The sequence below is a fragment of the Penicillium daleae genome (assembly GCF_028827525.1).
Source record: "Penicillium daleae strain IBT 16125 chromosome Unknown utg000008l_segment0_segment0, whole genome shotgun sequence".
Taxonomy (NCBI): Eukaryota; Fungi; Ascomycota; class Eurotiomycetes; order Eurotiales; family Aspergillaceae; genus Penicillium; species Penicillium daleae.
Genome location: NW_026623156.1, coordinates 4,330,993 through 4,344,494, shown reverse-complemented (window position 1 = coordinate 4,344,494; position 13,502 = coordinate 4,330,993). Strand labels below are relative to the sequence as shown.

The 13,502-nt window shown below is 51.4% G+C and overlaps 5 protein-coding genes across 5 annotated transcripts; 3 read left to right on the top strand and 2 right to left on the bottom strand.

Moving 5' to 3' along the window:
- Positions 1-335: 335 nt before the first annotated feature.
- N7458_010113 (C2H2 finger domain transcription factor mtfA) lies at positions 336-1,403 on the top strand (the record flags this gene model as incomplete). Its single annotated transcript, XM_056913495.1, has 2 exons — positions 336-513; positions 646-1,403. 2 exons carry the CDS (start codon positions 336-338, stop codon positions 1,401-1,403), a joined length of 936 nt encoding a protein of 311 aa, XP_056762344.1.
- A 956-nt stretch (positions 1,404-2,359) lies between these two features.
- Positions 2,360-5,885, bottom strand: N7458_010112 (lipase family protein; the record flags this gene model as incomplete). Its single annotated transcript, XM_056913494.1, is given in 3 exon segments — positions 2,360-4,365; positions 4,385-5,465; positions 5,532-5,885. 3 exon segments carry the CDS (start codon positions 5,883-5,885, stop codon positions 2,360-2,362), a joined length of 3,441 nt encoding a protein of 1,146 aa, XP_056762343.1.
- A 349-nt stretch (positions 5,886-6,234) lies between these two features.
- On the bottom strand, positions 6,235-7,651 carry N7458_010111 (lactate 2-monooxygenase; the record flags this gene model as incomplete). Its single annotated transcript, XM_056913493.1, has 4 exons — positions 6,235-6,572; positions 6,640-7,282; positions 7,362-7,383; positions 7,440-7,651. The coding sequence occupies 4 exons, from the start codon at positions 7,649-7,651 to the stop codon at positions 6,235-6,237; spliced, it is 1,215 nt and encodes a 404-aa protein (XP_056762342.1).
- A 747-nt stretch (positions 7,652-8,398) lies between these two features.
- Positions 8,399-10,020, top strand: N7458_010110 (putative MFS transporter; the record flags this gene model as incomplete). The annotated part of the gene is made up of 4 exons (XM_056913492.1): positions 8,399-8,594; positions 8,673-8,773; positions 8,828-8,980; positions 9,034-10,020. The coding sequence occupies 4 exons, from the start codon at positions 8,399-8,401 to the stop codon at positions 10,018-10,020; spliced, it is 1,437 nt and encodes a 478-aa protein (XP_056762341.1).
- Positions 10,021-11,874: 1,854 nt separating this feature from the next.
- Positions 11,875-13,399, top strand: N7458_010109 (uncharacterized protein; the record flags this gene model as incomplete). Its single annotated transcript, XM_056913491.1, has 2 exons — positions 11,875-13,110; positions 13,178-13,399. 2 exons carry the CDS (start codon positions 11,875-11,877, stop codon positions 13,397-13,399), a joined length of 1,458 nt encoding a protein of 485 aa, XP_056762340.1.
- Positions 13,400-13,502: the final 103 nt, after the last annotated feature.

The following is a 13,502-nucleotide window of genomic DNA, read 5'->3' as shown; positions in this document are numbered from 1 at the left end:
AATTACGGGGTGGAGGAGGTGGAAATGGCAAAAAAGTGGAGGAGGCACAATCGGCATCGCCCGCGGGCGATCATCCACGCGAAACCCGGCCACCTGGTTGTGGATGGCGGTGGTGCTGGTGGTGGCCGTGGTCCCTTGGCTCTGGGAACTCTCCTGGAGATGTATAAACCCTCGTGTCCTCCCCCATACTCTTCCCTTCCTCTGGTTCGACCCTTTTCCTGCCATACATCCTCCGCTCCCATACCTCTTGAGGTTCCTTCGGTATTGATCTATCGGATCTATATCTATCCTGACCGACCTCTCGATCATACAACCACAAGGAGTATTCTACCATCATGGATTTGGCAAGCCTTCTCCACGGCGCCGCCCCGGTGCCCAGGCTCTATACCGAGACCTACGGCAAGCGCTCACTACAAGCGCCTCTTTCGCCTCCAGTGGAGGATCAGCCGAAGTGTTCGCTGCCTTCAATCTCGACGTTGCTCGAGGGTGCAGATGGAGCTCATCACTCAGCTAGTGAGTATCATCCCACATGAGTGCGATACTATAACTAGATCATAGTACTATACCACCATACTATGATATAGATAGTACAATAAACACTACATACCTGTTTCACCTGATCAATTGCTAACCAAATCCACCCAGAGCGTCAACGGCTAAGCCCACCCGCTCACCAGCGCGATGCTCGCTTCGACACTGTCTGTATGCCTCCTACGCCACCCCTCCGTCCTGGCTCAGGATCCGGCCACAACAGCATCTCCCACTCGCCCGTCGAGCTCAACACCCCCAAACACACCTCTCCCAACCCGCACCGCTCCTCCATCTCCAGCACAGCCAGCTCCACGGCGCCTCAACGCCACCACACCTACGGGCCCTACGCCTCCCCAGCACCCAGCATCTCCTCCTCCGCCTCTTCCACAACCTCATCAACCTACACCTCCCCCGTGGAACCCTCCGCTCCCACAACAACAACCCCCCTCTACTACCCCCGCCCCTCAGCAACAACAACCTTCAACCCAGCACCAACCCCAATCAACACAACCACACCACCAACCCAACAGCAACAGCAGCAACAACCCACCCAGCAATCCCCCTCCATCATCTCCCCCGTCACCCCAGCCTGGCCACACCAACACCAGCACCACCACTACTTCCCTCCCTCCAGCGCAGCGCCCTACCAACAAAACCACGACCGCTACATCTGCCGCACCTGCCACAAGGCCTTCTCGCGCCCATCCAGTCTGCGCATCCACTCACACTCGCACACGGGCGAGAAACCCTTCCACTGCACCCACCCAGGGTGTGGCAAGGCCTTCTCCGTGCGCAGTAACATGAAGCGCCACGAGCGGGGCTGTCACTCTGGTCGTCCGGCTGTTCCCGCGCCGCAGGCGTTGGTGTCTTAAAGAGATTTTGGTTTGATCGGGCGGATGTGATGTGATGTGATGCGATGCTGCTGCGTTGCTATGCGCTGGTCGGCCTATGTTTATTATTCCTACGAGTGTGTGGGCGCCTACATTCGGCGTTACTTTGTTATGATCATGGTTTTGATTATTTTTTTGGCTTTTGGATCCTGTTGGTGCTTGTTGAAGTGATACCCTGGATATGTTGGAATGTTTCCTTTGTTTTTTCACTTTGTTCTGGGTGGATATACTAGAGAGGTATGGATGGGACTTGATATAAAATCTAAAGTTACGAGGCAATGTATTATTTTATGATTCATACTTCTTTTCGTATTGTAAATCATGATTGAATATATAGATATGTGAGTCGATTGTATGAAGCAGACTTGATTATATTGTCTGGTTTAGTTTAGTTTGGTCTGGTCTTGTCTTGGACGTGGAGATCATGTTGGTGTTTCCCGGTAAATCTTCGGCAAAATTGCATGGCCGTTTCTCAATGAGTATCGGATAGTCTTGGTGCGCCGTGACGGGAATCTTCGCAGAAAAGGAAGTCTATTCAATTTAAATGTATTAGGTTAGAATTGCACAGACGTAGTTTTGAATGGTTATCTTGGTAGATTGGGCACATAGTGCGTTCGTATTGTGTTAGTTTGATCGAGTCGACGCGAGGCATAGAACGCCCCTGGAACCTTGGTAGATTGTGAATAGACTCGACAAATGAAAAGAAATGTGTAAAATGACCGTAAATCGCCGAAGAAAAATATCCCAAAACTAGGTGTAAATGAAACCCCTATATCCCATCTTCCAAATTGAACCAGACCGAACCATATCCAAACAAACCCATGTCCATATCCATGTCAAAATTCACACCTTATCCGTATCCGTATATTCCCAATCTATACCAACCCATTCATAAATCATAAATCATTTCACCCCCCTACCGCCCCTCCCAAAATCACTCACTCATCAAGCACCCCCCTCGCCAAAGCAGCCAAACTAGTCTCATACCTCGCCGGATTATGATCACTCAACATTCCCGACGCAAACCTCAACTCCCCAAAGAAAGCATCCACATCCCTCACAAACCGCAACTGCACCCTCGTCGCCGGCCTCCCAAGCCTCGGATACCCATCAGTCCCAAACTCAGGCGCCGCCGTAAACGCCTCCCGCTGCAAGACGCGCATCGTCTCAACGACAAACACCTCGCCGGGCGGCATCAGTTTGGGCGCGCGCATCTCATCTCGTAACAGGCCGAGCGTTTTCCATGCCCAAGCGTCTTCGCCAACGCCGTCGCCGGCGTGGAGGACGTGTGGCGGTTGGTTGACGTAGAATTTGTGGATGATGCTTTGGCGGAGACTTTCGTGCAGGCGTTGGCGGACGTGGGATTTTGCGCCGGAGATGTCGCTTTTGAAGAGGGAGGCTGCCGTGTGCATGTCGTGGAGGATGCCCAGGGAGAGGCTGGGGACTACGTCGGAGCCGTTGACGATGGTTGTGATGAGGCCGCGGGTGGCGAGACGGAGGAAGGGGGACATCACGGCTGGGGGACCGTAGGCGTAGACGTGGATTGGGCGGCCGGGAGGAAGATCGTAGGCTGGTGATGTATGCGCTGCGGTAGAAGGCGAGCCGCTGTCAACGGTGATAAGGCGTGGTTGGAGACCGGGCTGATATGACGCCGTCACAAAGGATGTGCCTGTAAGGGCACAGCTGGGCTCGGCAATCATCGTTGCTAGCAAGGCTGCAACACCACCGCCCAGAGAGTGACCGCAGAGAACGACGCCGTAATCTTGAAATTCCTCCAGCGCGGCGCGCAAGGTGATCATCACCCGGCCACCGCCGCCTTCGAGTAGTCGCTTGGCCGAGGCGTGCATGCCTTTATGCACTTTCCAATTCTTGCCTTGCCATTCTAGATCGTCATAGTCGCATGTCATATCCGTGAGGATATCCTCGAAGCCCCAGGTTCCGCGAAGGGTTAGAACGACTGCCTTTGACTCATGGTCGATTGAGAGATAGTGCACGAGCGGGAATCCGCTCTCCGTCTCACCAGCAGCATTCGTACCTCCTGCGGGATCAACAAAAGAGGAGAGCAAGATAGTCGACGGCGGAAGCCCGGCATAATCCGAGAACGCGCTGTGTTCATGGCTATCGGATACAGCCGTAGGGAGACTTTTCGTGCCCTTGGGTACACCCATAACCTTGAGCGCACTAGCGCCATAAGAAGCAGACGAGAAGCGGCAGAATCGGCGAATGTTTTGAACAAAGTGTCTCTCAGGGAAGATGCCTGGTACCAGGCCATCGCGATTCAACGCTTGAATAGTACTCATATCCTCGTATGCACTTTTGCGAGGCCGATGCGCGAGCAAAAGCGAAGTCTCCGAGCCCGCCGTGGCAACCGAGTACATACTCGGAGTATACGAATGAGACCGTCCATGCAGCGCCGACGAGCTGGGCCGGTGATCATTCACAGAAACAGTTCCATCTGCCTCGGATCTTGTCAAAGACATGGAGCTACTGCTGCGCACATGAGTCATCGCAGCCGCCGGCGAGCCAGGGCGCAAATCCGCATTGCGGCGTGAGAAGGTATCTGTGTGAGTCAAAAGCGATTCTTGACTCTGTTCACGCATCAAAAAGAACCCCGCCCTGGAGCTACTCCGGTCAGGAATATTGCGGGGAGGGACGTGTCTAGCATGTGCTCGTGGCGATTGAGGGGACTGGGGAGGGTGAGGGTACGGCGACCTGCGCAAGCCTCTATTCGGCGCTGGGGTGCTGGGTCGATAGTCCACTGCCTGTGTGTGTCGAAGTTTGGGTCCTGGTTGGCCAGAGGTCTCGCGCGCAGTCGCTTCTCGGACAGAGGCAGCGCCTTTCGTTGGCCTGGTGGGTTGGCGTACGTTTGGAGCACTCAACGAGCCGGGGGTTTTCAGTGCTGGCTTCTTGAGTTGTGCTCGCTTAGTACTCTCGGAATTCTCCGCTGGTCCATTCGGTTTCACCTTTTTTTGCCAACTTGGAGAACGAGCCTTTCCCGAATCCAGACTTCTGGCTATTATCACTAGAAGATGCGGGGCTAACTGTATTTTTTCGCGCAATTGCAACTTCAGTCGGAGAATTGGATTCGAAACGGGCTCGGCCATTCTGGGCTCTGTCATGGCCATTCGATACCGAGCCTCCAGGCAGAGTTCTTGGACGTTGTGTCTCCGTTGGACTCGGGATACGTGAACCGTTGTGAGGACGGAGCTCGGTGCTTTGAGATTTGTTGAAAGCAGTCCGAAACACCACGGTATGTTTTGGAAGCCGCTGGTATTCCGGAACATTTGTATTGTTGCATTCAGGATCATGGTGGAACCGCTCTTCGATCATTGTCGTGCCCGGAGGTGCAGCAATCTCAGCCATGTCGTCGTCGAATATGTCCACCGTGATGGTGCGTGCGGTGAGAACTTCCGATTTGATAGTAGCATGACAACCTTGAGGCAATTGGCTCATGATATAAGAGCGAATGTCTTCGTCCGATACTTGCTGCTGACCATCTAATTGGATCGACAGGTGAGACCCAGGAAAGCTTTCTGGTATGCTAGGTCGTCGATGAACCGCATCAAAGGACTCATCGCCATGGGCCGGCATCACGAAAGATGCACTATCAGGCTCGACCAGTCCTTCCTGGTTCCCATCCGGAAAGTGTACTTGATGTGTGCCCACAACGTCGGCTCTGAGACCGCTGTCCAAGATGACGGTATCCCAAACCACTTCATCGCCACCTTTTTGGCGGAGTGTACGTTCCGTATTCTTCTTTCCCCAGCGCTGCAGGAGTGCAAATCCCACAGAGCCCAAAAAGAGATCGCCCACGCCAATCTTCTCGCTGCTGGCGGCAGCATCGACGGATCGGAACTCGCGTCGGATGAGCGTGATGATAGCCGCGATAGCCCTAGACGACTCGGTAGATCCGAGAATCGCATCGAGTGTTGATAACAGAGCCTGCGAGAAATTCGCAACCGACGCCAGCGTCGTGGATGAGAAATGAAAGGAGGCCGCGGCGAAGAATGATGCCGAGGTCACAGTTGTATGTAGAGTGGCCAACTAGAAGGTGAATTTTAGTATTCTGCACATCAGCAGTAAGTATCATGAAGTATTCCGAGCACCTACACTTCTCTCCAGCAAGGATTCCGCCTCTCTCCGTCCATGTTCATCGCCGCTGCGAAATGCGACATCCCTTCCAGCCCTTGTCAAAATACCTTCGATAACAGCACGCCCCAGTTCTAGACCCGTCAACGTCGTTGCCCGCGCTCCATCCAAGGCGACTCCACCAAAGAAGGTCCCAACCCTCAATGACAGCGAAGTCGATTGAGTGAGCAGCGAGACTAACGATGCGACTGGGCGAGGCAGTAGGGTGGTGCCGGAAGTGGCGGGTACATGGCTCGCGTTTGTATCCAGACTAATAATCTGCGCTTGTGTCTCGATCGGTGGATCCCGTTCAGGCTCAATAGGTTTTGCAAACATCATGAGCCATGAGGTGTATGTATAGATCAGGGTTTATGTCCAGAAGGAAAAGATGGAACAAAAGAGGGTTCTAGCCATGGGGATCCCGGTCCCGACCCTGCCTTGCCCCTCGATGACCAACTGGCAACGTGCCTGGTTCGCGCTTTTCGTTCCTGGCCCCTGCTGACATGTGATTCCCAACGAACGCGTCGTTGGGATGACGTCGAGGGCCGAAAGCTTGTTTACTTCAGCATTCTTGATAGACTGCTTTTGGTGGGTTGAAAAACTGGGTTGAGTATTGGATAGTTCAAGACTGACATTATGTACAACAGCTCCAGAGTAGGTAGTTCTCTGCTCGTGCGCGATCAATCTACATCATCGCTTTGACATCGCCCGCATGCTGCACCCTGCGAATCACACTCCGGTCGCACTCGGCCACCGTGCGGATCCCCGCTAGCCCCATGCTCTGCCACAGATCTGCCAACAGGGCCTTGAACACCTGTTTTGCGCCATTGCGCCCGTCGATGCCCAGGCCATAAATGACTGGTCGGCCGACCAGCACGGCCTTGGCGCCGAGGGCAAGCGCTTTGATGATGTCCACGCCAGTTCGGACGCCAGAGTCGAACAGCACCGTCATTTGATCGCCCACTGCATCGACAATCTCAGGAAGGACATCCAGAGACCCGATGGCACCGTCGAGTTGACGACCTGCCAGGATATGTAAGTTACAAGCGTCCCTGGGACCAATGCCAGGGAGACAGTAAAGGTCACGTACCGCCATGATTGGAGACCACAATTCCATTGCACCCATACTCCAGTGCCTTCCTCGCATCCTCTACATGCTGGATACCCTTCAAGACAATCGGGCCATCCCAATGTTTTCGCAAGAATGTCAATTCTTCCCAAGTATGCGGGCCGCTGGCGGCAACCTGACCAAGCCATGCGCGCGACGCACCCACAATATCCTCTTCAATCGTGCACCCAGCCTCTTTCTCGAACTTCTCCCGGAAGACAGGATCACTAAATCCGACCTGGCATCCAACCCCCTTGAGGAAAGGCACGTAGGCATTATCCAAATCCGCTGGACGCCACGCCAAAGACCAAGTGTCGAGCGTGACGACCAGCACCGAGAATCCGCTCGCCTTGGCTCGTTTCAGGAGCGACAGGGTGATGTCGTTGTCCTGGGGCCAATATAGCTGATACCACCGCTTACCCTCATTGCTTGCCGCAGCCACTTCTTCAATGGTGCTTGTGGCAGCCGTACTCATGATATAGGGTATGCCGATCTCCTCGCAGACCTGTGCCAGACCCGTTTCCTTGTCTTCGTGGAAGATGCCCTGGACGCCGACGGGCGCCATGATGAGCGGGCTATCGTACTTTTGGCCGAAAATCTCGACCGAAACATCTTGGCCGTCCATCTAATATATACCTCACGATAGTTAGCGGCTAGCCTCAGGAATTTTAGGATAGAGAGTATAAATATTAGAGAAGACCAACACTGCGCAGCATCCGTGGAATTCTATAGAAACCAATTTAGCCCATACTTCCAGCCGAACAAAACACCTCCATACTTACAACTTCCACTGGCGAAATGCCAACCGATTGCTATCCATCGTCGCTTTCTCACCCGCACCCCCAGCGACATAGTTGAACGAGCGCTCTCCAAGCGCCTTACGCGCCTGCTCCTCCAACAATCGGGGATCCGTCGTCACGCTCGGTAGGATACCCATCAAGGCACCTTTGCCGTAGATTTCACTCTGATAGCTTCCAAAGTTCTCGTCAGACATGGTTGGTACTTGTCGAGCAAAGTTTGATAGGAAGGACAGTTATTCAGGGTCGCAAAGCTGGGGAAATGCCCCAATCCCCCAGATGGGGTAGATATGCTGGGTGGCGTGGGTCCATGAACCTCGGCCGAGGCGGTGCTCGCGTAGAGAACCGAGGGTCTGCCAGCTTGGATGTAAGCGACCCGTTCTTGTTCCATGGAATGTAGTCGTATCTTTGCTGAAGAAGTAGATGAAAAAATTGGATTACTATCCTCTTGTCTGTTTCTTCAGTATGAAATGCAAAATCGGGCTTTAGTTACGGTCACAACACAGGGCCTGCAAGAAGAAACCCAGATTCGATAGTTTCGTCGATCGCTGCATTGCATCCCCCCTGTGCGACATCATACCGAGCGTTTACTTCACCGACAAGCCGTGTAAACATTATATGAGGTCGGAAATGGTGACTACCTAACTTTCCTAAGATGATGCATTTTCATCTTTCAAACCAGCTCAACCTGATCCCATACACTTGCCTGATTAGTCCCTCGCACTCTTCACACTTTGACAGGCTCTCCCGCTGGCTTGGCGCTTGGCAATCTTAACCTTGGGAATTCCGGCCACCAGCAAATTTTTTTTCCTCGTCAATATACAACACTGACCCTCGAGGTCATTGAAATTCCCCCAGGCTAGCGATATGCCATCCTGTTAAGAAAACCGTCTTTCTTGTATAGGAACCTCTGCTGCGAGGCCAGCTATTGCATCTAGCCAGGGATGGAGGGGCAAGACGAACAAAAGGCCGAGATGGTTTCAACGAGGCCCAATAAAGCCGAACATGAGCTGGCAGAGGAGACCAGTTCAGCGCCGACGGTTGAGGAGGAGAAGATGGAGCGCAATTTGATTTGGAAAATTGACTTGCATATTATCCCGTTCGTTGTGCTGTTGTACCTGTTTTCTTTCCTTGACAGAGGTGTGTTGGCTCTGTGTTTAATCTGACTCATATGATGATTATGATCGCAAGGATTGAGGGGATACTGACTCCTGACAGTAAATATTGGAAATGCACGACTATATGGGCTGGAGGAAGACTTGGGTTTGGTCGGAGACCAATACCAAATTGCGGTGTCGATTCTGTTTGTCACTTATTGTGTAGGTCTCAATTTCCCTGTTCTTCTCATAGCCATTACTAAATATCTCGTGCAGTTCTTCGAGGTACCTTCCAACTTGGTCATCAAGAAATTGAGACCATCTCGATATATCGCATCCATCTCCGTGATTTGGGGTATCATTGCAACCCTCACGGGCGTCTGCCAAAGCTACGGCGGCCTCATTGCCTGCCGTATCCTTCTAGGTGTCGTAGAGGCAGGACTCTTCCCAGGCTTCATGACCTACCTCACCCTCTTCTATAGCAAAGGGAGATCGCCCTGCGAACCGGGTACCTCTTCAGCAGCGCTGCCATTGCGGGGGCCTTTGGCGGTCTTCTCGCCTACGGTATTGGATTCATGGATGGCATCAGCGGACTACGCGGTTGGCGCTGGATCATGATTCTCGAAGGCATTCCAACCGTAATTCTAGGAGTGGCCACCTGGTTCTTCCTGGCGGATGACCCGGACACGGCATATTATTTAAACGAAGACGAGCGGGCACTCGTCGTCCGTCGACGGAGCCGTTACGTGGGTCAAACGGCATCTGCGCAGAAATTCCATTGGGCAGATGTCAAAGAAGGCGCACTCGATTGGAAGGTCCATGCCATCTGCATCGCCCAGTTTGGCGTGGACACCATGCTTTACGGGTATAGCACGTTCCTGCCAACCATCATCAAAGGAATGGGTCGCTGGTCCACGCCAGAGGTCCAGGCATTGACCATTCCATGCTACGCCCTCGGGGCCATTGTTTACCTTGCCGTGGCCTGGCTGAGTGATCGGACTCAGCACCGCGCATTCTTCATCTGTCTCTTCAGTGCGATCTCGGTGATTGGCTATGGCATTCTCATCTCCGATTCCTCCTCGGGCGTCCACTACTTCGGCGCCTTACTCGTCGCATTGGGCCTATACGTTACCGTCGGCCTCCCGCTGGCCTGGCTACCCACCAACCTACCTCGATACGGTAAACGTACGTTTGCCACAGGTCTGCAACTCACGATAGGCAATGTCAGCGGTGTCATGTCTCCATTCTTGTACAAGAATTCGGAAGCACCGCGGTTTGTGCGTGGTAATGCCGTCACCCTGGCGTTAGTGGGGTTCTCGGGGGTAGTGTATGGTGCGATGTGGTTCTGTTTGAGTGCGATCAATAAGCGTCGCGCCCGTGGTCTGGAAGATGAAAAAATTGCGTCTTTGTCAGAGGCAGAAATTCAGGAACTTGGAGATCGCAATCCTCGATTCCGGTATAGTACTTGATGAAGGGGCTGCCCGGAAACTGGAAGGGTTATGGCTATACGACACTATATACTGTGACCGGGAATTGCGTTGATTAACTAGTGAAGTGGAGAAGCTCAAGCTCGCTGGTGCCGCGGCACAGGCAGGTCGAGGCACGAGATAGAGAAAGAGGCAGTGCGAACTCCCAACTGTGAAGCTGCGTTAAGATGGGCAACAAGAGAATGGGATATGACTGTCGATAAAATCCCAACAAAGAATAGATCCAGCTGCCTTAGGTAGAGAATTGAAGGAACGCCATGCTTTGTGAGCAAAGCTAGAAAAACGAGAATAAAAACTCCATTCAGAAGGCGTCCTAAACCACTTCAATCCTGTCGTGTGTGTTCTATATTATTTCACCTCGCTTTAAAGCATACGATTTCCTCAGAAATTCTCCAAGCCAAACCAGACAAACAAACTACAAAACAGGAATGATAAAGTTACACAATGTCACTAGATCTCCTACTCCACTGGGTGTTAACTGATAACGTATTTGCGGTAGTACAACGCTAATTCCTCAACATAGTTTATTCGTTCTTATATCCATAGCTATAAATCTATACCATCTAGCAAGTTATCGCCATCCAGAAGCGCACTAATTCCTTCGGGATCCTCTATATATCTCGAAAATTTAGGAAAATGCCGGTAGACGCGAGGAGCCTAGCCGCCACACCAGCCGCCTAGCCTGTGACTAGGCTAGTACCTATAACGCGAGCTACATTTCTACCTAGGCGATCACTATCGAGACAACGGCCGGCTACTAGGAGATTTGTAGTATCCTTAATACAAAGGTAGCGTAGAGGGATCTTCAAATCTTATAGGGAGGCAAATGAAAGGTAGAAGCCTAATTTTTAGCATAACTCTACAGGCATTAGCGAGAATTAATTGAAAGAATGTTGTTCATCTTGGTCTATTTCACACGCGAGCCTATTGGGAGCCATAGAACTTGGTATGCCGCGTTGGTTTGGGTCACTTGGCACGTCTTTATTGCGAATCAAAGATTTTAGTTTTTGGACAGGCTTGAGTACTAGACGCGCCTGGATAGAGACGATCAAGGCCGGGAAGAGTTCCCGACGAATGATATTCGACAGGGGCTGTGCCTGAGACTGAGCAGGGCATAAACAAACTAATATTTCACGAAGAGCTCGCTATAGGCCAGTTTGCCAGGCGAGAAACAGATTTTAAGAGGAAAGGGGTACGGTGCGAGCAAGCTTTCGCGGAAAATGTAGCACAACCAATAGGGAGAGAATATACGTATCCCTGCTGTCCGCAGCGAGTGAGGAGCAATGGTGTACTGAGGTTACCTGGAATAAAAAGAAAATAAAAAAAAGGGTTACATGACTTGAGGGCGTATTGAGATTTTTTGTTGCATGGAGTAATTCGTTCTGACCCGGATCGGCACCTGGAACCTGCCGATCCGGACTGGCAGTTACCGAGCAGCCAGCCGCACAGACGCATTCCAAATGTGTATGCATACATACTTGGTATGTACGTAGACATGGCGTAGATTCAAGAATTTGACTTGTTTCTTACTACCATTCTGTCAATTTATGCCGAAGATGTTGCTTTTGTAAGCCCCTAGATCGAGACTAGGTATCAGACTTTGGAGAATTCTTTCAGGGGAAACATAAACAAAGGGAAGAGAAAAACAAACAATCCCCGAAAAGGAATCTTGATTGGTTGTAGATGCAACCATGTTAATAAAGCGATCCCTGTCCTCACTCTGGATGCTGCGACTCGGGAAACGTCGCGTAGAACTTATTTTCTTTTACCAGTACTTGACCATTTCGACAAATACGAACTTTATTCTTCGAGATTCTACTCGAGGCTGTGCTAGTCATGATTCACGATGTACGCCTTCCTCAGCCTACCCAGCCATCTCCAACACCAGTGGTTACGGCAAATCCGAATAGCATGAACCCGAAGTCAGTATGGGGGAAGCAAACTTCTTTGGAGACACAAGATGATGGCCAATATCATCCAAATCAACAAGCGTTTGGGGAAGAGCCAAATCCCTTGAATTCTGCGAAGTTGAATGGCTATTTCGATAGTCAGTCAAAAAAAGGCGGGGTTCAAGCGAACCAACAAACCACTTCGGCGCAAACAGAATCAACTCCAGGCTCGCATGACCTCGAAAGCCCACAGGCAGCGGGACCTTCGTCGCAGCAGGTGAACTGGCCAGGTTACGCTTCGAGCTTAACAGCTATTGTGATACCGACTGCGGCACCCATCCAACAAGAATCATTGATCTCATCTAGTCCAACAGCGTTAGCTGCTGCAACGGGGTTAGCTGCTGTTTCTGCGTTACCCAATCACCCAGCACAAGGACGGTCTGGTACCTCAATGCGGGCTGCAGCTATTGCTCTATCTGTCATCGTTGCCTTAGCCATTATCGGGGCACTGATTTTGCTCCCTCTGTTCAGGAAGCGCAGAAGCCTCCAAAAAGCCCTTGCCAACCAACAAAACAATTCTGAAACAGCCATCACAACCCAAGGAGTGGACTTGTCAAGCCTACAACCCCACGGCGAGAAACCGATGCCTTTAATTTCAGGTCGTTTCGGGCCTGGGATAAAAAAGTTTATTCGTCTTCCATGTTCTGTATTCAACCATGTTGTCAACCGAATAAGGAGAGCTCCCACCGATCACGACACAGAACTTGAGAAAGATGTTTATTCTGTGCCAAAGCTTTCAACACCTACATTGGCTGGATCGTCGATATACACGACAAGGTCCATATCAGATGCAGGGAGTGTAGAGAGATCCAAGTCACCTGTGGCTTCTATAAACGAACAATCAGATCGGCTTTCAGCAGTGCATATTGATTCGTCGGATTATAAGATGACGGAAGAGCAACCCGAACTGCTGCTGCCGACAAGAACAGAAAGCAAAGAACCGCACGGTGTTTATGGTGCGGCATCGTTAGAGAATCCTAGCATTGGAAACCTCCTTGCTGCCAGTCCCTTGATCAACAACGTTCATGTTGTTGAAATGGATTTTGTTCCCTCCCGAGATGGGCAATTGGAGCTTCATACAGGCCAACTCTTGGGTATATCACAGGTTTTTGATAATGGATGGGTACGTTAACTATTCCTATAGCCGCGTGCAATCTAATTGATGAGAAGACTAATAATCACCCATGAAGGCTCTTGGCGTCAGACTTGACCGTCCTGAGGCAGGCTTGGTACCCCGCAGTCACCTCTCTGCTCGCCCCAGCAGACAGCAAGTCCAATGCAGTGGCAGTGACGACAGGAGAGGATCAAAAAGATACTCTCTTCCACGACAATCCATCGGTGTTTTATCTTCCCGCTTTTATTCATTTTTTTCTAAACTTGAGCAACAACCGCAGAACGCGTCTCATGTCTAATCCTCGAAGGAGGAACATGATTTTTTTTAACAGCGTTTGAATTCCGATATCCTTGTTCTTCTTCCCAACTTCCCCCTTTTTGCAACCTTTCTTTACTGAATCC